The sequence below is a fragment of the Anolis carolinensis genome, unplaced genomic scaffold, assembly GCF_035594765.1.
Source record: "Anolis carolinensis isolate JA03-04 unplaced genomic scaffold, rAnoCar3.1.pri scaffold_7, whole genome shotgun sequence".
Taxonomy (NCBI): Eukaryota; Metazoa; Chordata; class Lepidosauria; order Squamata; family Dactyloidae; genus Anolis; species Anolis carolinensis.
In genome coordinates, this window is record NW_026943818.1 from 36903650 (window position 1) to 36927481 (window position 23832).

The following is a 23832-nucleotide window of genomic DNA, read 5'->3' on the forward strand; positions in this document are numbered from 1 at the left end:
TCATCCGATCCCTCCTGACAGATGGCCGCTCCAGCCGATACTTATGTTGAACAATAATATTGATAATAATAATAATTCTAACAAAAAACAAATCTCGGCTATCTAACATCTAACAAATTTCACAAAATTTTGCATCTCATGTACATGGATGACCTGAAGCTGTATGGGAAAACGGAAACAGAAATCCAGTCTCTGACTAACACTGTCCGAATTTTTAGCACTGATATATCAGCATGGAGTTTGGTTTGGACAAATGTTCGACAGTGGCATTGAAGAAGGGAAAAATAATTGAAAGTGAGGGCATCAATGTGCCCAATGGCCAAACAATAAGGTGTCACCAGCCAGAGGCCTATAAATATCTGGGCATATTACAGCTGGACAACATCAAGCATGAACATGTGAAAATTGTGGTCAGCAAAGAATACACACAAAGGGTCAGAAAAATTCTCAAAAGCAAGCTCAATGGAGGCAACACCATCAAAGCCATAAACACCTGGGCCGTACCTGTCATAAGATATACTGCTGACATCATAAACTGGACACAGACGGAACTGGACAATTTGGACAGAAAAACAAGAAAATTCATGACCATTCATCATTCCCTGCACCCTCGCAGTGATGTTGACCGGCTATATCTGCCTAGAAGATCAAGGGGCAGAGGACTCTTACAAGTCAAAGAAGCAGTCAAAGAAGAAGAACATGCCCTGGCAGAAGATGTAAAGCAAAGTGAAGAACCTGCTTGGATTGAAGTCAAAAATCAGAAACTCCTCAAAGCACAGCAGACAAAAAACCAGTACAAGAAAACCGCACTACAAACTAGAGCTGACAGCTGGCACAACAAAACATTGCATGGAAAGTTCCTTGACAAAATTGAATGAAAAGCTGATAAGGAGAAGACCTGGCTCTGGCTCACGAATGGGACCCTGAAGAAGGAGACAGAAGGCCTGATCCTTGCAGCCCAGGAGCAAGACATCAGGACAAAGGCAATCAAGGCCAAGATCGAAAAATCAGCTGATGACCCAAAATGCAGACTCTGCAAGGAAGCCGACGAAACCATTGATCATATCCTCAGCTGCTGTAAGAAAATCGCACAGACAGACTATAAACAGAGGCACAACTATGTGGCCCAAATGATCCATTGGACCTTATGCCTCAAGTACCACCTCCCAGCAGCAAAGAAGTCCTTATCTATGGACTTCTGATGGCCTGATGATATCATCTAGATGGCCTTTGGAGGTCTCTTTGCTTCCCTGTGGTCTCATGAGATCATCTAGAAGGTCCTTGCTTAGCTACAGCCTTATGAGACCATCTAGATGGTGTTTGGAGGTCACTTTCCTTATCTATGGTTTTATGAGATTGTCTAGATGGGTTTGGGGGCCCCTTTACTTACCTATGGTCTTATGAAACCATCTAAATGGTCTTTGAGGGTCTCTTTCCTTACCAATGGTCTTATGAGACCGTCCAGATGATCTTTGGGGGTCTCTTTGCTCGCCTATGGTCTTATGAGACCATCTAGATGTTCTTTGAAGGTCTCTTTGCTTACCTGTGGTCTTATGAGTCCATCTAGATGGTCTTTGGAGGCCACTTTGCTTTCCTATGGTCTTATGTGACCATCTAGATGGTCTTTGGAGGTCTCTTTACTCACCTATGGTCTTATGTGACCATCTAGATGATCTTTGGAGGTTTCTTTACTCACCTGTGGTCTTATGAGTCCATCTAGATGGTCTCTGGAGGTCTCTTTGCTTATTGATGGTCCTATGGAACTGTCTAGATGGCCTTTGAGGGTCCCTCTCCTTTCCAATGATCTTATGAAACCATTAATAATTATAATAATAATATTAATGAAATTAATAATTACAACAACAACAGAATCATAGATGCCCAACTTATGCAAAAGGGGTTGGGTTGGATGGCCTTTGAGGACTCCTTGCTACACTAAAGCACCTTATAACGGCTATCCGAAGCAGTGGCTTTACCTGTCCTCCAGGTAGTAATGTTTAGGACATTCAGAAGGTCCTTGTGGGTTCCGGCATGGCGAAAAGGGTCAGGTTAGATGGCCTTCGCGTTCTAGGCCACCCAAAACGAATTGCCTGCCTTTCCCTGCATGTTTTTTCCCTGCAAGGCAACGCCGGCTCCCTTTCCCGCTGCAGTTTCTATAGAGACGCGGCCGTGGCCGGGAGGATAAGTGTTTACCAGGCAGACAGATGGTGGCCTCCGCTCCACCTGAACCTGGGTTTCATGTTTTCCCCTCCAGGCCTGGATTCGGGGCTTGTGGGGGGATTAGGGAAAGGGGGCCAGGACTGGCACATCTGCCGAGGCGGCCGAAACATGAGCCCTTCGCCCCGGTTGCCGGGGATTAACTGGTCTGGCCGCCCCAAGGCCTCACATGTAGTTCTCACAATCTCATAAGACTATAGGTGAGCAAAGAGACCTCCAAAGGCCATCTAGACGGTCTCATAAGACCGTAGGTAAGCAAAGAGACCTCCAAAGACCATCGAGACAGACTCATAAGACCATACGTAAGTAAAGAGACCTCCAAAGACCATCTAGACGGACTCATAAGACCACAGGTAAGCAAAGAGACCTCCAAAGACCATCTAGATGGATTCATAAAACCATAGGTAAACAAAGAGACCTCCAAAGACCATTTAGATGGACTCAAAAGACAATATGTGAGCAAAGAGACCTCCAAAGACACATCTAGACAATCTCATAAGACCATAGGTAAGCAAAGAGACCTCCAAAGACCATCTAGATGGACTCATAAGACCATAGGTAAGCAAAGAGACCTCCAAATACCATCTAGATGGTTTCATAAGACTATAGATGAGCAAAGAGACCTCCAAAGACCATCTAGACGGACTCATAAGACCATAGGTGACCAAAGAGACCTCCAAAGACCATCTAGACGGACTCATAAGACCATAGGTAAGCAAAGAGACCTCCAAGGACCATCTAGACGGTCTCATAAGACCATAGGAAGCAAAGAGACCTCCAAAGACCATCTAGACGGTCTCATAAGACTATAGGTAAGCAACAAGACCTCCAAAGAGCATCTAGACAGTCTCATAAGACCATAGGTAAGCAACGAGACCTCCAAAAACCATCTAGACGGTCTTATAAGACCATAGGTAAGCGAAGAGACCTTCAAAGACCATCTAGACTGTCTCATAAGACTATAGGTGAGCAAAGAGACCTTCAAAGACCATCTAGATGATCTCATCAGGCCATCAGTTTGCCCTAAATAGTAAAAATTCTGTATCTCCCTCTTCTCCGTTTCTCGCAATGTTGATGCTGAAATCTAATCTCCCCGAGCGCTTCCTTCCGATGTTGACGAGTAAAATAATACTTCAGGAGTCACCTGTCCGGACGCATACGGGCCCCAAGGCGAAGGGGAAAGATTAGGATCAAAACATTAAGAGGACGGCTGCCTTTCCTAATGCCTTGATTGGGATTTTGGAGACTTTTGTCGATTCACGTGTCCGAAAATGGCCTTGTCTATAATGTACACAGAAACGAGCCTATTTCGAATGACATTGCATAACTCCGCCCACTGCCTCTCCCTTAACCCTTTCATACTATATTCTATGGAACAAGTAAACATATAGAATCATAGAATAGTAGAGTTGGAAGAGACCTCATGGGCCATCCAGTCCAACCCCCTGCCAAGAAGCAGGAAATCGCATTCATAGCACCCCCGATTCATAGCATCCTCCGATAGGAGGATAATTTCCTCCTAGATTTTCTGTTTTTCCTCCACCACAGAAATCCCAGTGTTTCTGACTTTCTCCAATGGTGTGGAATTTGCATAACTCTGCCCACTGCCTCTCCCTTAACCCTTTCATACCATGTTCTATGGCACAAGTAAACATACCGGGACAATTTCCTCCTAGATTTTCTCTTTTTCCTCCACCACGGACATCCCTACTCTCTCCACTTGTTTGGAATTTGCATGATCCCACCCACTGCCTCTCCCTTAACCCTTTCATACCATGTTCTAGGACACAAGTAAACATACAGGGACAATTTCCTCTTAGACTTTCTGTTTTTCCTCCACCACGGACATCCCAGTGATTCTGACTCTCTCCGCTAGTGTGGAATTTGCATGACCCCGCCCACTGCCTCTCCCTTAACACTTTCCTATTTTTTTCTATGGCACACAGTAAACGTACAGGGATAATTTCCTCCTAGATTTTCTGTTTTTCCTCCATCACAGACATTCCAGTGTTTCTGACTCTCTCAATAATGTGGAAAATTGCATAACTCTGCCCACTGCCTCTCCCTTAACCCTTTCATACTATGTTCTATGGCACACTAAACATACAGGGACAATTTCCTCCTAGATTTTCTACTTTTCCTCCACCACAGGCATCCCAGTGTTTCTGACTCTCTCCACTGGTGTGGAATTTGCATAATTCCACCCACTGCCTCTCCCTTAACCCTTAGCCTGGCATGATGTGAGTTGTAGTTCACCCACAACCTTATGCATTTTGTACAATAAATTACAAAATTGAGTTTTTCAAATAATCCGGGCAATGGCGAGTACCCAAGCTACTAGTAATAATAATAATAATAATAATAATAATAATAATAATAATATATTTATTACTATTATCAAGTTAGTATAAAATAAATACAGCATAAGAAGAGTCAATTTCCTATTTCTTGGCAGGGCATGATTTGTTATTATTAGGTCAGGTTGCAGGTGGCAGGTGAGGCAAGCAAAGGTCAGGGATGGAGTTTTAATTATTTTGGAGTTGTTTACCCCCCTTTTTGTGCAATTGGAAACCAAAGCGGACAAAGGAGGTGGTGCTCGAACATGTTTTGCTTCCTCATTGGACTTTGTCCCTTCCTTGACCCGCTTTTTGCACAACTTGCCTGATGAGCATCCATCCATCCGAGCATCCCGCATCCTTTGCCCTGTTGCCGGGCATCTCGTGTTGCCACGGCAACCGCCCGCCACGGCAACCGCCAAAGCCAGAAAGCATTTCACTCCAATTAATTAATGTCTGCTTTGGATCCTGATCGAGAGAAAAAAGTGGGCTATAACATACTATACCATTATTAATAATAATATTAATATTATCATCATTATTATTAATATTACTATCATTATAATTATTCCACTTATCATTATTATTATTGTCATTATCATTATTCCACTTTCATGATAATAATAATATAATATAATTTATAATAATATTATTAGTAGTAGTATTAACATTATCATCATCATTATTATTATCATTAACATTATTATTATCATTATTATTCCACTTGTAAGTGTAATAAACTTTCCCCATGTTTTCATGATAATAATATAATTAATTAATAATAATAATATTAATAGTATTAATATTATCATTGTTATTATTAATATTAATGTTATCATTATCATCATAACATTATTATTGTCATTATCATTATTTCACCTGTAAGTTTAATAAACTTTTCCTATGTTTTATGATATATTATTATTAATATTATTATTATTATTATCATTATTCTCACTATCATCATTATCATTCCACTTGTAAGTTTAATAAACTTTTCCTATGTTTGAGCAGCTGCCTTAAATCACTCTGACCATGAGGTCATGAGTTCGAGGCCAGCCCGTGGCGGGGTGAGCACCCGTCAATTAAAAATAAAAAATAGCCCCTGCTCGTTGCTGACCTAGCAACCCGAAAGATAGTTGCATCTATCAAGTAGGAGATAAGGTACCACTTATAAGTGGGGAGGCAAGATTAACTAATTTACGACCTGGAATGAGGAAGTGCCGTCAGTGTGGATGATGAAGCAGCTGCTCCCCCCTGTGGCCAGAATCGAACATCCCCTCAGAAGAACGTTAACTTGCTTCTGCGTGTGTCTCTCAGTCTCTGTTTGATGTGTTTATGGGCATTGAATGTTTGCCCTATGTGTGTTATAATGTGATCCGCCCTGAGCCCCCTTCGGGGTGAGAAGGGCGGAATATAAATACTGTAAATAAATAAATAAATAAATAAATATATTATTATTATTATTATTATTATTATTATCATTATTCTCACTATCATCATTATCATTATTCCACTTGTAAGTTTAATAAACTTTTCCTATGTTTTTATGATATATTAATAATAATATATGAATATTATTAATATTATTATTATCATTATTCTCACTATCATCATTATCATTATTCCACTTGTAAGTTTAATAAACTTTTCCTATGTTTTTATGATATATTATTATTATTAATATTATCATTATTCTCGCTATCATCATTATCATTATTCCACTTGTAATTTTAATAAACTTTCCCCATGTTTTTATGATACAGCCAATGAGGAAATGACATTAATTCTGCTGGAACAAAAATCGTGTTGTTATGATTTCATTAGCAATCGGTTCTAGCTGCACCGGTCAGGCCGGCCTTTGCGGAGGATGCTCCGACACAAATGGATTCAATCAGCGTGGAGAGGCAAACACCGCACCTCCAGAAAAGCACATCTCCAGCCAGCAAAGCACATTTCGGACCGAGACGTGCGCCGGAGCAAAGGGCCCTGATTGTCGCCTCTGGTCCGATGGGGTTCTGATCGGCACGCGCGGCCGTGGGCGGCAAAACTAGCAGGACGGAGGGAGAGATGTGATTTTTCACATATATATGGAAAGCACAGATAGATAGAATCTTAGCGTTGGAAGAGACTCCCAAAGGCCATCCAGACCAAGCCCCTTGGATGGATGGATAGATCACCCAGAATAACAGACCATATACTCTTGCACTGACCTGAACTGAAATATGTGGATATGAAGATAGGTGTCTGTCTGCCTGTCTATTCAGGCCAAGACTCAGTCCGTCTATCTGTCTATCTGTCTGTCTGTCTGTCTGTCTGTCTGTCTGTCTGTCTGTCTGTCTGTCTATCTATCTATCTATCTATCTATCTATCTATCTATCTATCTATCTATCTATCTATCTATCTATCTATCTATCTATCTATCTATCTATCTATCTGCCTATCCATCCATCCATCCATCCAAGCCAAGGATCCATCAGTCAGTTAGTCTATCTATCTATCTATCTATCTATCTATCTATCTATCTATCTATCTATCTATCTATTCAAGCCAAGGATCCATCAATCAGTTAGTCTATATCTATCTATCTATCTGTCTGTCTGTCTGTCTGTCTGCCTGCCTGCCTGCCTGCCTGCCTGCCTGCCTGCCTATCTATCTATCTATCTATCTATCTATCTATCTATCTATCTATCTATCTATTATCTATCTATCCGTCCATCCATCCAACCAAGGGTGGGTCTGCCTGCTTGCCTGCCTGCCTACCTATCTATCTATGTCTGTCTGTCTGTCTGTCTGTCTGTCTATCTGTCTATCTATCTAAGCCAAGGGTCAGTTCTTTGGTTTGCCTCTATCTGTCTTCCCATCCATCCAAGCCAAGGGTTGGTCTATCTATCTATCTGTCTATTTGTCTGTCTGTCTATCTATCTATCTATCCAAGCCAAGGGTTGGTCTGTCTGTCCGTCCGCCCATCCATCCATCCATCTAAAGCAAGGGTGGGTCAGTCAGCCAGTTTGTCTGTCCATCCATCCAAGCCAAGAGTCTATCTATCTATTATCTATCCATCCATCCATTCGTCCATCTATCTGTCTATTCAAGCCAAGTCTATTCAAGCCATCGGTCAGTTAGCCTAGTATCTATCTATCTATCTATCTATCTATCTATCTATCTATCTATCTATCTATCTCTCCATCCATCTATCTATCTAGTATCCCTCCCTCCCTCCCCCTCTCCCCCCTCTCTCTCATCTATCTATTTATCAATTCAAGCCAAAGGTTGGTTTATCTATCTATGTATCTATCTAGCTATCATCTATCTACTCAAGCCAAGGGTCAGACAGCCTGTCTGTCTGTCTGTCTGTCTGTCTGTCTATCTATCTATCTATCTATCTATCTATCTATCTATCTATCTATCTATCTATCTATCTAAGCCAAGGATTGGTCCGTCCGTCCGTCCATCCAAGGGTTGGTTGGTTGGTCTGTCTGTCTGTCTGTCTATGTATTCAAGTCAAGGGTTGGTTCATCTGTCAGTCCATCTATCAATCCATCTATCTATCTAAGCCAAGGGTTGGTTGGGCTGTCTGTCTGTCTGTCCATCCATCCACGTCAAGGGTTGGTCTATCTATCTATCTATCTATCTATCTATCTATCTATCTATCTATCTATCTATCTATCTATCCATCCATCTATCCATCCGTCTATCCATCCGTCTATCCATCCGTCTATCCATCCGTCTATCTATCTATCTATCTATCTATCTATCTATCTATCTATCTATCTATCTATCTATCTATCTATCTATTCAAGCCAAGGATTGGTCCTTCTGTCCATCCGTCCGTCCATCCATCCAAGGGTTGGTTGGTTGGTTGAACTGTCTATCTATCTATGTATTCAAGTCAAGGGTTGGTCCATCTGTCCATCCATCTATCAATCCATCTATCAATCCATCTATCCATCCAAGCCAAGGATTGCTATCTACTTACTTATCTACCTACCTATCTATTCTTACTTATCTACCTACCTACCTATCTATTCATCCAAGCCAAGAATTGGTCTATCTATCTATCCATATATATATATATATATATCTATATATATAAAAGAGTGACGGCATCACGGCAATTCACAAAACAACAAAAGTACAGGCCCCCCCAACCTCAAAATTTGACAACACAACCCATCATCCACGCCTCAAGGTTGATACAACAAAAAGAAAAGAAAAATAAAGTCCTAATTAGAGGGAGAGCAATAATTGTTTTTATCCAATTGCTGCCAGTTTAGAGGGCTAATCTCTGCCCACTTGGTTGCCTAGCAACCAAGGGACAGCCAGGTTAGGGGACAGGCGGATTTAGGCCTCACTTAGGCTTCTTCCACAGATTATCTAATTTGCACTGGATTATATGGCAGTGTAGACTCAAGGCCCTTCCACACAGCTATATAACCCATTTAGAATCTTATATTATCTGCTTTGCACTGGATTATCTTGACTCCACACTGCCATATAATCCACTTCAGTGTGCATTTTATACAGCTGTGAAGAAGGGGCCTCATATAATCCAGTTCTGAGCAGATAATATAAGATTAGAAATATACAGTAGAGTCTCACTTATCCAACGTAAACAGGCCGGCAGGATGTGAATATGTTGGATAATAAGAAGGGATTCAGGAAAAGCCAATTAAACATCAAATTAGGTAATCGTTATACAAATTAAGCACCAAAACATCTATATATATAAAAGAGTGATGGCATCACGGCAATTCACAAAACAACAAAAGTACAGGCCCCCCAACCTCAAAATTTGACAACACAACCCATCATCCACGCCTCAAGGTTGATACAACAAAAAGAAAAGAAAAATAAAGTCCTAATTAGAGGGAGAGCAATAATTTTTTTTATCCAATTGCTGCCAGTTTAGAGGGCTAATCTCTGCCCACTTGGTTGCCTAGCAACCAAGGGACAGCCAGGCTTCAGTTAGGGGACAGGCAGATTTAGGCCTCACTTAGGCTTCTTCCACAGATTATCTAATTTGCACAGGATTATATGGCAGTGTAGACTCAAGGCCCTTCCACACAGCTATATAACCCATTTATAATCTTATATTATCTGCTTTGAACTGGATTATCTTGACTCCACACTGCCATATAATCCACTTCAGTGTGCATTTTATACAGCTGTGAAGAAGGAGCCTCATATAATCCAGTTCTAAGCAGATGATTTAAGATTATCAATATACAGTAGAGTCCCACTTATCCAACGTAAACAGGCCGGCAGGATAAGTGAATATGTTGGATAATAAGAAGGGATTCAGGAAAAGCCAATTAAACATCAAATTAGGTAATCGTTATACAAATTAAGCACCAAAACATCATATTATACAACAAATTTGACAGAAAAAGTAGTTCCATGCGCAGTAATGCTATGTAGTATTTACAGTAGAGTCTCACTTATCCAACACTCGCTTATCCAACGTTCTGGATTATCCAACGCATTTTTGTAGTCAATGCTTTCAATATATCGTGATATTTTGGTGCTAAATTCATAAATACAGTAATTACTATATAGCATTACTGTGTACTGAACTACTTTTCTGACAAATTTGTTGTCTAACATGATGTTTTGGTGCTTAATTTGTAAAATCATAACCTAATTTGATGTTTAATAGGGTTATCCTTAATTCCTTATTATCCAACATATTTGCTTATCCAACGTTCTGCCAGCCCGTTTATGTTGGATAAGTGAGACTCTACTGTACTGTATTTACAAATTTACCACTAAAATATCGCAATGAATTTAAAACACTGACTACAAAAACATTGATTATGAAAAGGCAGACTGCGTTGGATAATCCAGAACATTGTATAAGCGAATGTTGGATAAGTGAGATTCTTCTTTAATATGAAATAATTACTGGGATAGAATAATGCAGAACAATATAATCTCTAAAACCAGGACAGTAAATAAACAGGGGAATTCCACACAGGAAACAATCGGGGCCAGCTAACACCTCCCAACAAAGTATTCCCATCATCAAAGTCTGGCAAATCCTGTTTTCTCAGGACCACAGACAGTAGAAGCACATAAAATATCGCAAACAACACCACTCTGAAAACAAGGGAATTCCAGACAGGAAACAATCAGGGCCAGCTAACACCTCCCAACAAAGTATTCCCATCATCAAAGTCTGGCAAATCCTGTTTTCTCAGGGCCACAGACAGTAGAAGCACATAAAATATCGCAAACAACACCACTCTGAAAACAAGGGAATTCCAGACAGGAAACAATCAGGGCCAGCTAACACCTCCCAACAAAGTATTCCCATCCTCAAAGTCTGGAAAATCCTCTGTTTTCTCAGGGCCACAGACAGTAGAAGCACATAAAATATCGCAAACAACACCACTCTGTAAACAAGGGAATTCCAGACAGGAAACAATCAGGGCCAGCTAACACCTCCCAACAAAAAATTCACTCAGGGAGGAAACAGCCAGGCTTTAAAGCTGCAAGGCCATTACATCCTAATCATTTTTCCTAATTGCAGCATTCATACTTGCCTCCAACAAACAAACAAAAAACAATCAGAAATATTGTATATTCACAACCTTTAGGAAATAATATCCCCTGATGGCGCAGCGTGTTAAAGTGCTGAGCTGCTGAACTTCTGGACTGAAAGGCCGCAGGTTTGAATTGGGGGAGCAGATAGAGCCCCCACTGTTAGCCCCAGCTTCTGCCAACCCAGAAGTTCAAAAACATGCAAATGTGAGTGCATCAAAAGGTACTGCTCCGGCGGGAAGGTAACGCCGCTCCATGTAGTCATCCCACATGACCTTGGAGGAGTCTACGGACAACGCCGGCTCTTCGGCTTAGAAATGGAGATGAGCACCAACCCCCAGAATCATACATGACTGGGCTTAATGTCAGGGGAAAACCTTTACCCTTGACCTTAACTACCACCAATTCCTCAATACTTTATTTCCCATACCACCAGACTTCGCCACAGCAACGCGTGGCTGGGCACAGCTAGTCATATTATAAAACAAATTTGACAGAAAAAGTAGTTCCATGCGCAGTAATGCTATGTAGTATTTACAGTAGAGTCTCACTTATCCAACACTCGCTTATCCAACGTTCTGGATTATCCAACGCATTTTTGTAGTCAATGCTTTCAATATATCGTGATATTTTGGTGCTAAATTCATAAATCCAGTAATTTCTACATAGAATTACTGTGTATTGAACTACTTTTTCTTCCAAACTTGTTGTCTAACATGATGTTTTGGTGCTTAATTTGTGAAATCATAACTTAATTTGATGTTTATTAGGCTTATCCTTAATCCCTCCTTATTATCCAACATATTCGCTTATCCAACATTCTGCCGGCCCGTTTATGTTGGATAAGTGAGACTCTACTGTACTGTATTTACAAATTTACCGCTAAAATATCACAATGAATTTAAAACACTGACTACAAAAAACATTGATTATGAAAAGGCAGACTGCGTTGGATAATCCAGAACATTGTATAAGCGAATGTTGGATAAGTGAGATTCTTCTTTAATATGAAATAATTACTGGGATAGAATAATGCAGAACAATATAATCTCTAAAACCAGGACAGTAAATAAACAGGGGAATTCCAAACAGGAAAGAATCAGGGCCAGCTAACACCTCCCAACAAAGTATTCCCATCAAACAAAAAAAACCAATCAGAAATATTGTATATTCACAACCTTTAGGAAATAATATCCCCTGATGGCGCAGCATGTTAAAGTGCTGAGCTGCTGAACTTCTGGACTGAAAGGCCGCAGGTTTGAATTGGGGGAGCGGAGAGAGCCCCCACTGTTAGCCCCAGCTTCTGCCAACCCAGAAGTTCGAAAACATGCAAATGTGAGTGCATCAATAGGTACTGCTCTGGCGGGAAGGTAACGCCGCTCCATGTAGTCATCCCACATGACCTTGGAGGAGTCTACGGACAACGCCGGCTCTTCGGCTTAGAAATGGAGATGAGCACCAACCCCCAGAGTCAGACACGACTGGACTTAATGTCTGGGGAAAACCTTTACCCTTGACCTTAACTACCACCAATTCCTCAATACTTTATTTCCCATACCACCAGACTTCGCCACAGCAACGCGTGGCCGGGCACAGCTAGTATATATATATACACACACACACACACACACACACACACACACACGTACTTACATACAGGCTTAAGGATGATTTTCCAGCCATCTCTTGTAACCCTCTGCCTGATTGTGAAGGGAAGGGTTGTGATTGTGCTCAAATCACAATTTTTTTAAAATTAATATTTGAAAAAAAAAATAATGCCCTGCTCCTGGCTCCGATTTGTGCCAAGACCACCAAACGGTGTGTTAATGAGACATTTGTGCCTCATGGTTCGTTCCTGGCCACCGTGCCATTAGCACCTGCCTTCATGTTGGAGCGGGGAATCGGGAAAAAAGAATCGGAAGAATGGAGGTAATAGTTTAAAGTGGCTGCCATTTCCCGGCTGGAGTGCTATCGTGATCCTGTGCTCACATGGAGACGAGGCCATTACCGTAATGAACCCAGAGAGAGAGAGAGAGAGAGAGAGAGAGAGAGAGAGAGAGAGAGAGAGAGAGAGAGAAGGGATGACATAAAAGGAGTCTCCAGCTCAACGCCCAAGAGATGTTTGCTTGATATTTTCCCCTCCCTTGCATCTTGCAACCTCACTCTCTCTCACCAACCATCCATCTACCCATCCATCCATGTATCCATCCATAAATCCATCCATCCATCCATCCATCTATCCATCCATCCATCCATAAATCCATCCATCCATCTATCCATCCATCCATCCATCCCAGTAGCCTTGCTTAGACACTCCTAGAGTAGTCCATCTATCTTGCACAGCTCCATCTTCTAACAATCCACGTTGCTTCCATCTACGTTGAATCCATCCTGTATCTAACCATCCATCTTCTATCTACGTATACACGTATCTCAGCCATCATAGTGGGTGGTCAGTCTATCTATCACCATCAATCCATCCTAGATTTGGTTAACACTTCCAGAATAATCCACCTATGTTGTATCCATCCATCTCAATTATCTTGATCTGTCTGTCTGTCTATCCTATCTATCTATCCGTCCATCCATCCATCTCAGTTATCTTGGTCTGTCTGTCTGTCTATCCATCCATCTATCCATTTATTCATCCATCCATCTCAGTTATCTTGGTCTGTCTGTCTATCTGTCTGTCCATCCATCCATCATCCATCTCATTTATCTTGGTCTGTCTGTCCATCCATCCATCTCAGTTATCTTGGTCTGTCTGTCTGTCTGTCTGTCTATCTATCCATCCATCCATCCATCTCAGTTATCTTGGTCTATCTGTCTATCCATCTATCTATCTATCCATCCATCTATTCATCTCAGTTATCTTGGTCTGTCTGTCTGTCTGTCCTATCAATCAATCAATCAATCAATCAATCTATCCATCTCAGTTATCTTGGTCTGTCTGTCGGTCTGTCTATCTATCTATCCTATCAATCCATCTATCTATCTATCCACCCATCTCATTATCTTGGTCTGTCTGTCTATCTATCCTATCTATCTATCTATCTATCTATCTATCTATCTATCTATCTATCTATCCATCCATTCACCCATCCATCTATCCATCTCAGTTATCTTGGTCTGTCTATCTATCTATCTATCTATCCTATCTATCTATCCATCTATCTATCCACCCATCTCAGTTATCTTGGTCTGTCTGTCTATCTATCCTATGTATCTATCTATCCATTCACCCATCCATTCACCTATCCATCTCAGTTATCTTGGTCTGTCTGTCTATCTATCCATTCACCCATCCATCTATCCATCTCAGTTATCTTGGTCTGTCTGTCTGTCTATCTATCTATCTATCCTATCAATCCATCAATCTATCTATCTATCCACCCATCTCAGTTATCTTGGTCTGTCTGTCTGTCTATCTATCTATCTATCCCATCTATCTATCAATCTATCTATCTATCCACCCATCTCAGTTATCTTGATCTGTCTGTCTATCTATCCTATCTATCTATCCATTCATCAATCTATCCATCCATCTCAGATAGATAGATGGATGGATAGATGGATGGACTGATGGATGGATAGATGGGTATAAATGATAATTCCATAATTTATCCAAATGAATCTTATATACATATATATGGGTATAAATAATAATTATTCCATAATTTATCCAAATGAATATTATATATATATATATATAGGTATAAATAATAATATTTCCATAATTTATCCAAATTATTATATATGAGTATAAATAATGATTCCATAATTTATCCAAATTAATATTATATATATAGGTATAAATAATAATTCCACAATGTATCCAAATTAATATTATATATATGGATAAATTATGTAAATATTATTATTCATACCCTGCCGTTCTCCCCATGGGGACTCAAGGCAGCTAACAATCCACACTAGACAAATTTAAAAAGAGCCATACAAAAGTTAAAATAGTGTGATTAACAACAAAATAAAAATTAAATTAAAATGGCCTTAATATCTCACAGGAATGAAGATTATTAACTGTGTTTCTTCTGACCTCTGCTGGCAAAAATAATATTGACATTACAGGACACATACACATATGAATAAGATAGGAATATAAAGGAGGCTTATGTAGTGTATTAAGGAAACACATGGCGAGAGCTTCCATAGGTGGGTTTCCGTAGTGTAGCGGTTATCACGTTCGCCCCACACGCGAAAGGTCCCCGGTTCGATCCCGGGCGGAAACACACACATAAAAAATTGTTTTTATTTAAATATAATTCTAGTCAATTTAATATATATTCCTTCCTATATATATCATATCCAAGTATTATTTAGGTTTTTAAGCCAATGTTTGTGAGTGGGAGTCCAGTCTTGGATTGCACTGGTTCTCCAACTCCTAATAATAATAATATCTATATTATTTTTATTTATTTAATATAATATTTTATTATACGGCACTAATAAAACTTAATTGTATTATAGATAAAATATTTATCTAAAAATATTTAAATATTAAAAATATTTATCTATAATAGTTTAATTAATCCCCCCAAAATAATTAATCTATTCTAGATAATATCATAAAAAACTATTTTTGCGTTGGCCGGGAATCGAACCCGGGTCAACTGCTTGGAAGGCAGCTATGCTAACCACTATACCACCAACGCCTGCTTGGTTCGCGTCCTTCGCCCGGGCTTTTTATAAGGAGCGTTTCGAATGGATCATACCATTATAATACTTAAGAGGGGGGAAATGAGGAGAGGGAATGATTTCAAATGGAAACACTTTCAAGTAAGGGAAAATTCTCCCCCCCTTTTGTTTTAGATAATGGTTCCTTCCTACCAGCTGATGCCGTAGTTAGCTCCTCCCTGCTTTCAAGTTGGTTCCTTCCTCCTCGTTGCCACGGCAACGCCGCTTCTTCCCGCCTTTTGAATCGCTCCCGTTTTTCACATCTCGCGAGACTTGTCCCTGAGACTTCTTTCTGTTTCCCTCAGGCCAAAGCCCCGCCCCCTTTTTTGGCATCATCTCGCGGGTTTCTCCTCAGGCTTTGGCCCTAAACTCTCGCGAGATTACGAAAAAAGAAACCTCACCCCGCCCCCGAAAAGCTTGTGTTTCCGGGGGAAAGAGCGTCGTGGGAGCTTCCTGAAGGGAAATGGAGCGGGAGTGAAGCCGCCGCGGGATCTCCGGCGCCCCCTTCCCTTCCCCCTCCCCATTTCCCCGCCGAGGAGAACCGGAGGCGGCCGAGAAGTGAGTCGAATGACCGAGCATCGCGCGGGGGCGGGGCGTAACTAGTTACAGCCACGCCCCTTTTTCAGCCCTGAAAGGGGCCTCTGTGGAGAAGGGGGAGGGGCTTATATTTGGCCACGCCCCCTACGGTGGGTCTAGTGGCCATGCTCCTTGTAAGATCTCTTCGAGGGACAGCTTGGCCACGCCCACACCTCTAGACCAGAGAATGGGAGGAGCCTCGCTAGGCCACGCCCCGAGTCGCTTTAAGCCACGCCCCTTGTTTTCCTATTTGTTGCCCCGCCCTCTTTGGTCCTGCCATTGTTCTATACAATGAATACAAATGGAGGCTGAGAGAGTGGCCCCTGGGCATTGTTTTATATATACAGTAGAGTCTCACTTATCCAATGTAAACGGGCCGGCAGAACGTTGGATAAGCAAATATGTTGGATAATAAGGAGAGATTAAGGAAAAGCCTATTAAACATCAAATTAGGTTAGGATTTTACAAATTAAGCACCAAAACATCATGTTATACAACAAATTTGACAGAAAAGGTAGTTCAATACGCAGTAATGTTATGTTGTAATTACTGTATTTACGAATTTAGCACCAAAATATCACGATATATTGAAAACATTGACTACAAAAATGCGTTGGATAATCCAGAATGTTGGATAAGCGAGTGTTGGATAAGTGAGACTCTACTGTATTTTATATTTATATATAATTCTATGGAGATCATCACAGCTTCTGTTTTTTCCCCACCAGGTTCCGTGCCCGGTCCCCAAGGCTTGCCAAGCGGTTGATGCGGAAGATCAAGAGGGTCCGGCTGGAAAACGAAAGCCCAGGAAGTTGGAGAAGGTAACATTGGGGTCCGAGCCTTCCCAATAGATAGCCATCCAGCCTCTGGTTCATCATAATAGAATCATACTTAATAATAATAGAAACAAAGAATGGACCCCAAGGGCCATCCAGTCCAACCCTATTTATGTAATGCAGTAAGGCACCATCCAAGCCTTCCTGACAGTTGGCCATCCAGCATCTGCTTAATAATAATAGAAACAAAGAATGGATCCCAAGGGCCATCCAGTCTAACTCTATTTATGTAAGGCAGTAAGGCACCGTCCGAGCCTTCCTGACAGATGGCCACCCAGCCTCTACTTAATATAATAATAATAATAATAAGAAGAAGAATAGAAACAAAGAATGGACCCCAAGGGCCATCCAGTCTAACTATTTATGTAAGGCAGTAAGGCACCATCCAAGTCTTCCCGACAAATGGCCATTCAGTATCTACTTAATAATAATAGTAATAGAAACATAGAATGGACCCCAAGGGCCATCCAGTACAACCCTATTTATGTAAGGCAGTAAGGCACATTCAAGCCTTCCCGACAGATGGCCATCCAGCATCTGCTTAATAATAATAGTAGAAACAAAGAATGGACCCCAAGGGCCATGCAGTCCAACCCTATTTGGTTGGATAGTAAGGCACCATTCGAGCCTTCTTGACAGATGGCCATCCAGCATCTGTTTAATAATAATACAGTAGAGTCTCGCTTATCCAGCCTTCGCTTATCCAACGTTCTGTATTATCCAATGCAGTCTGCCTTTTAGTAGTCAGTGTTTTTGTAGTCAATGTTCTCAATACAATGCGATGTTTTGGTGCTAAATTTGTAAATACAGTAATTACTACAAAACATTGCCATGTACTGAACTGCTTTTTCTGTCAATTTGTTGTAAAACATGATGTTTTGGTTCTTAATTTGAACCATAGCGTAATTTGATGTTTAATAGGCTTTTCCTTAATCCCTCTTTATTATCCAACATTTTCGCTTATCCAACATTCTGTCGGCCCATTTATGTTGGACAAGTGAGATTCTACTATATTACATTTTGTAATGAAGTATGAATTTTGGTTTACAGATGTTATGTTTAATTGTGGGTTTATGTTTTAAAAGGGTAAGTATTACAGTTATTGCATCTCAGCACTCAGAGGCTGGTTGCCATGGAGAAATACGCGGAGCCAACTGCCGTTTAGTTGAAGAAATGCAGAGTTTAAAAAAGAGAGTCAGTCTGTGCTCTGATGAGGCACAGGGAAGATTGATTCCAGGTTGATGGGATCAAGGAGACTCGATCGTTCATTTTGAGTCGGTTTTGAATAAGTTTGGTGACTTATTTAATGTAGTCTGTGACCTGGTAAGGCACACAGAATCTGTGATAGTATATCACAGGGGTGATTGTGGTTTGAAGTCCGGGTTTCAGACTTTGGGAACCAATCCCAGCTGGACTCATAGAGATCCATTGAAGTAACAGTTCGAAAGGAGCAGAGGAATAGGTTTTAACTACTTTAAGTAAAAAAAGTGATACTTTAGAGAGTTGATTCATCTCATTCTAGCATTGTAACTGTTAATAAGAATACCTCTATGTGAGAAACAACATTGTAACCACTAAGCTTTGTGCCTGAATAAACTTGTTATTGTTCTTCCAACATCTAAGCCTCTGTCACATATATTCTAAACCAAGTTACGCTACCATCTAAAGTGAATAAGAAGAAGAAAGGAAAAACACAGGAAAAGGTCTCCTCCCTGAGTCTTTGGTGATTGCATCTTTCCAAATTGGTGGCTGTCATTATTAGTTCTTTACAAATTTGGGGCAGTGGGTGGGATAAAAAGATTCCCCCTGCCTGAAAGAACCTCAATCGTTCATAGTCCCTTAGACATTTAATATGTATAAGGGACTACTTTAGTATATATAATGTATATATTAAATGTAATACTGTATTACTAATAATATTATGGTATAGTGGTATAGTGCAATATAGTAATATATAATGCTATTGTTGTGCTACGCTAATGATATAATATATTGTATGTAAATATAACTTGTAAGCCACTCTGAGTCCCCTTCGGGGTGGGAGAGGGCAGGGTATAAATGTAGCAAATAAATAAATAAATAAATAATTTGTGCTCCCTTCTCTCCCAGTCCCTTGAGCGGTTCAGGCGCCCGGCCCGGGATGACGGCGGTGGAGGCGCTCCCGGAAGGCACTGAGGCGGTGGAGATGGAGGACCCAGCGGCCAGCCGCTTCCAGGTGGAGAAGCATTCCTGGGAAGGGCTGCGGGACATCATCCACGGCAGCCGCAAGTACACCGGGATGATCGTCAACAAGGCGCCCCACGACTTCCAGTTTGTCCGGAAAACCGAGGAGGCCAGCCCGCACTCCCACCGACTCTATTACCTCGGTGAGCCGCTTTTGCATCTCATTTTCATCTCATTTACTGTCGTAATAATAGTGTAGCCTTCCAGTGGTTGTCACTCCCAGCATCCCGAATCAGATTAGCCAAGGATGAGAAATGCTGGGAGTTGTAATAATGATACAACTATTAATTACGCATATGTATGTATATCTATATATATAAAAATGTAATGTGTGTTTTTTCCATGGAGTAAACAACAAAACCACTGAACCAAATTGCACCAAAATTGGTCACAAAAGACATAGTCATCCAACCTATGTCATTCAATAAAAAAACCTAGAAAAACGTCCAAATAACAGAAAACCCCCAAAATTGCTTACCACGCCGCCGCCCCGGAAATGAAACAACTGCTGTATATACTCGAGTATAAGCTGACCCAAATATAAGCCAAGGCAACTAATTTTACCACAAAAAACCTGGGAAAACATTGACTCCAGTATAAGCCGAGAGTGGTAAATTTCAGAAATAAAAATAGATACCAATAAAATTACATTAATTGAGGCATTGGTAGGTTAAATGTTTTTGAATATTTACATAAGCTCAAATTTAAGATAAGACTGTCCAACTCGGATCCAATCATTGTTCTCATCTTCTTCAATGTAAATGTGCTTATGTATCTTTTTAATAATAATAGAGTAAAATAATACATGTAATAATAATAATGATAAATACAGGAATATAATACAGTAGATTCTCACTTATCCAACATAAATGGGCCGGCAGAATGTTGGATAAGCGAATATGTTGGATAATAAGGAGGCGTTAAGGAAAAGCCTATTAAACATCAAATTAGGTTATGATTTTACAAATTAAGCACCAAAACATCACAACAAATTTGTTATACAACAAATTTTACAAAAAAAGTAGTTCAATACGCAATAATGCTATGTAGTAATTACTTTATTTACTAATTTAGCACCAAAATATCACAATATATTTAAAACATTGACTACAAAAATGTGTTGGATAATCCAGAACGTTGGATAAACGAGTGTTGGATAAGTGAGACTCTACTGTACATGTAATAATAAATAGAGTAAAATAATAAATGCAATAATAATAAGATCAGTGTGAAATAATAAATGTATTATTATTATTATTAATAATAATAATAGAGTAAAATAAATGTAATAGTATCAAGTAATAGAGAAAAATAATAAATGTAATAATACCAATAATAATAGAGAAAAATAATAAATATACCATATATTCTCGAATATAAGCTGACCCAAATATAAGCCAACCAGGACCCTCACCCGAGTATAAGCCAAGGAGGGCTTTTTCAGTCTTAAAAAGAGGGCTGAAAAACTAGGCTTATACTCAAGTATATACAGTATATTATAATACAATAATTGTGTTTCCCCTAAAAATATTTGCTTATTTTTTGCTTCTTCAATAGGAATGCCATATGGCAGTAGAGAGAACTCCCTCCTCTACTCCGAGATCCCCAAAAAGGTACGGAAGGAAGCCCTGCTCTTGTTGTCGTGGAAGCAGATGCTGGACCACTTCCAGGTGAGCGAGGTCCTGGGGCGGGATTCCTGGCGTGGGATCGAGATCCCGGTCCCGCTTTGTAGGGCGGGAGAGCAAGGCCGATGCGCAACTCACGCCTCACTCCCCGTCCCTTTCCCCCGTTGGCTCCCGCTGCCCCCCGCCAGGCCACCCCCCACCACGGGATGTACTCCAGGGAGGAGGAGCTGCTGCGGGAGCGGAAGCGGCTGGGCGTCTTCGGCATCACCTCCTACGACTTCCACAGCGAGAGCGGCCTCTTCCTCTTCCAGGCCAGCAACAGCCTCTTCCACTGCCGGGACGGAGGCAAGAACGGCTTCATGGTGAGTGAGTGCGGGTAGGGAGTGAGGGTGGAGCCTCTCTCGACACCAGCAAGGCCTTGGACGTAGTCATAGAATCATCGGGTTGTCAGAGAGTAGGCACCTCAAGACAGGGATAGAAGCTCAGCCCTGCCTCAGAGCTCGTAATTCCGCCCATCCTGTAGTAGTTTGAGTGTCGGACTGTCCGCCCTGTTATGTGCGACTTTGTGACACTCTCGGTGTTGTGACTCAGTTGGAGTCACAGAGTGACTCTGATGGGGATTGTGGGATTCAGGTTCCAGATGTTCAAGATGATGGGATTCAGATTCAAGATGACTCGGATGGGAATTATGGGATTCAGGTTCAAGATGACTCGGATGGGAATTATGGGATTTAGGTTCAAGATGACTCGGATAGGAATTATGGGATTCAGGTTCAAGATGACTCGGATGGGAATTATGGGATTCAGGTTCAAGATGACTCGGATGGGAATTATGGGATTCAGGTTCAAGATGACTCGGATAGGAATTATGGGATTCAGGTTCAAGATGACTCGGATGGGAATTATGGGATTCAGGTTCAAGATGACTCGGATGGGAATTATGGGATTCAGGTTCAAGATGACTCGGATGGGAATTATGGGATTCAGGTTCAAGATGACTCGGATGGGAATTATGGGATTCAGGTTCGAGATGACTCAGATGGGAATTATGGGATACAGGTTCAAGATGACTCGGATGGGAATTATGGGATTCAGGTTCAAGATGACTCGGATAGGAATTATGGGATTCAGGTTCAAGATGACTCGGATGGGAATTATGGGATTCAGGTTCAAGATGACTCGGATGGGAATTATGGGATTCAGGTTCAAGATGACTCGGATGGGAATTATGGGATTCAGGTTCGAGATGACTCAGATGGGAATTATGGGATACAGGTTCAAGATGACTCGGATGGGAATTATGGGATTCAGGTTCAGAGTGCCCCTGTTGTGAGAGATGAGGAGCAAGGAAGCATTCCCACGGAAGGGAATGGTGGAGATGATACTGAAGCTATTCAGGTGCAAAGGGAAGACAGCTTCCAGCTAGATAACATGCAGACACAGGCTCCTACTAACAAGCTGTCTGGCTTTGATGAAACGGAATCTCTGGATCTAGCTGGCTGTTTGGAATTCCGGGTCCACCGGAGTGTCAGGATAGCAAACAAGAGAGAGGTCCGAGGCCAAAGAAATGCATTCATGCTATGCAGGGATTATTAAAGGTTGTGCTGAGAGACAAACCTTTGTCAAAAGCAACGTCTCATTTGGAGTCAAGAAGCAATCTCTTGCTTTCCCAGATTACCTTGCAGCTTTGTGTATTCAAGTTAATGGGACTTTGTCTTGTATTGATGGAACCTTGCTTTATGCCTAATGTTCTCTTTATAATGTTTATTATTTATAGCCTTGTGTAAGGAAGCTAATAACAGCTGCCACCAATTTGTAAAGATACAACCACCAAAGACTCTGAGAGGAGACCTTTTACTTTTTTTTCTTTCTTCTTATTCACTTTAGATGGTAGCGTAACTTGGTTTATAATATATGCGAGAGAGGCTTAGATGTTGGAAGAACAATAACAAGTTTATTCAGGCACAGAGCTTAGTGGTTACAATGTTGTTGTAACCACTACTGGGAGGTATTTTTATTAACAGTTACAATACTAGAATGAGATAAGTCAAACTCTCTAAAGTGTCACTTCCTTTACTCAAAGTACAGTAGAGTCTCACTTATCCAACACTCGCTTATCCAAAGTTCTGGATTATCCAACACATTTTTGTAGTCAATGTTTTCAATACATCGTGATATTTTTGTACTAAATTAGTACATACAGTAATTACTATGTAGCATTACTGCGTATTGAACTACTTTTTCTGTCAAATTTGTTGTTAAACATGATGTTTTGGTGCTTATTTTGTAAAATCATTATGTAATTTGATGTTTAATAGACTTTTCCTTAATCTCTCCTTATTATCCAACATATTCACTTATCCAACGTTCTGCCAGCCTGTTTATGTTGGATAAGTGAGACTCTACTGTAGTTAGAACTTCTTCCTCTGCTACTTTTAAACCGTAGCCACCCTGTGATATACGATCACAGATTCTCTGTTCCTTACCAGGACACAGACTACATTAAATAAGTCACCAAACTTATTTTAAACCGACTCAAAAATTGAGTCTCCCTGATCCCCTCAACCTAGGATCAATCTTCCCTGTGCCTCATCAGAGCACAGACTGAATCCCTTTTTTAAAACTCTGCACTTTTTCAACAAAACGGCAGTTGGCTCCGCCTACTTCTCCATGGCATGCTGAGATGCAATAACTGCAATACTTACCCTTTTAAAACACAAACACACAATTAAACATAACATCTGTAAACCAAAAATGCATACTTCATTACACTCTTCTATT

The 23832-nt window shown here is 40.8% G+C and overlaps 2 protein-coding genes, 1 long non-coding RNA gene and 2 other non-coding genes across 8 annotated transcripts in view; 3 read left to right on the forward strand and 2 right to left on the reverse strand.

Annotated features, from left to right (window-relative positions):
• LOC134293100 (uncharacterized) overlaps window positions 1-1051 on the reverse strand; it is an 11416-nt gene extending 10365 nt beyond the window's left edge. Inside the window, exon 1 of the long non-coding RNA XR_010000136.1 lies at window positions 1-1051. This exon is cut by the window's left edge and continues 543 nt beyond it. This is a non-coding gene — a long non-coding RNA (uncharacterized LOC134293100).
• Window positions 1052-15273: 14222 nt separating this feature from the next.
• trnav-cac (transfer RNA valine (anticodon CAC)) lies at window positions 15274-15346 on the forward strand. The gene has a single exon. It is a non-coding gene; the product is annotated as a tRNA-Val (tRNA).
• A 351-nt stretch (window positions 15347-15697) lies between these two features.
• trnag-ucc (transfer RNA glycine (anticodon UCC)) lies at window positions 15698-15769 on the reverse strand. The gene has a single exon. It is a non-coding gene; the product is annotated as a tRNA-Gly (tRNA).
• Window positions 15770-16200: 431 nt separating this feature from the next.
• dpp9 (dipeptidyl peptidase 9) overlaps window positions 16201-23832 on the forward strand; it is a 39291-nt gene continuing 31659 nt past the window's right edge. For 2 of the 3 annotated variants that reach the window (XM_062959054.1, XM_062959055.1), the window contains exons 1-5: window positions 16201-16349; window positions 17096-17188; window positions 19313-19569; window positions 20984-21095; window positions 21218-21413. In XM_062959054.1, coding sequence (XP_062815124.1) covers window positions 17133-17188; window positions 19313-19569; window positions 20984-21095; window positions 21218-21413 — 621 coding nt within the window. In that variant the 5' untranslated portion in view covers window positions 16201-16349; window positions 17096-17132. Of the gene's footprint in view, window positions 16350-17095; window positions 17189-19312; window positions 19570-20983; window positions 21097-21217; window positions 21414-23832 lie in introns of all 3 variants that reach the window. The other variant, XM_062959056.1, reaches the window with a different exon arrangement.
• LOC134292998 (uncharacterized) lies at window positions 21420-23820 on the forward strand. Of its 2 annotated transcripts, none has more exons than XM_062959059.1 (2): window positions 21420-22290; window positions 22327-23820. In XM_062959059.1, exons 1-2 carry the CDS (start codon window positions 21665-21667, stop codon window positions 22382-22384), a joined length of 684 nt encoding a protein of 227 aa, XP_062815129.1. In that variant the 5' UTR covers window positions 21420-21664; the 3' UTR covers window positions 22385-23820. The 2 variants fall into 2 exon arrangements, with proteins under 2 accessions (XP_062815129.1, XP_062815130.1); XM_062959060.1 differs by having other exon boundaries at window positions 21420-22074; window positions 22111-23820.

Bases quoted from the DNA above. Each gene is read 5' to 3' on its own strand.
- LOC134292998 (XM_062959059.1), top strand. From the start codon at position 21,665: ATGGGGATTGTGGGATTCAGGTTCCAGATGTTCAAGATGATGGGATTC. The intron at 22,291-22,326 runs GTTCGAGATGAC...TATGGGATACAG, and splicing joins ATGGGAATTATGGGATTCAG to GTTCAAGATGACTCGGATGG.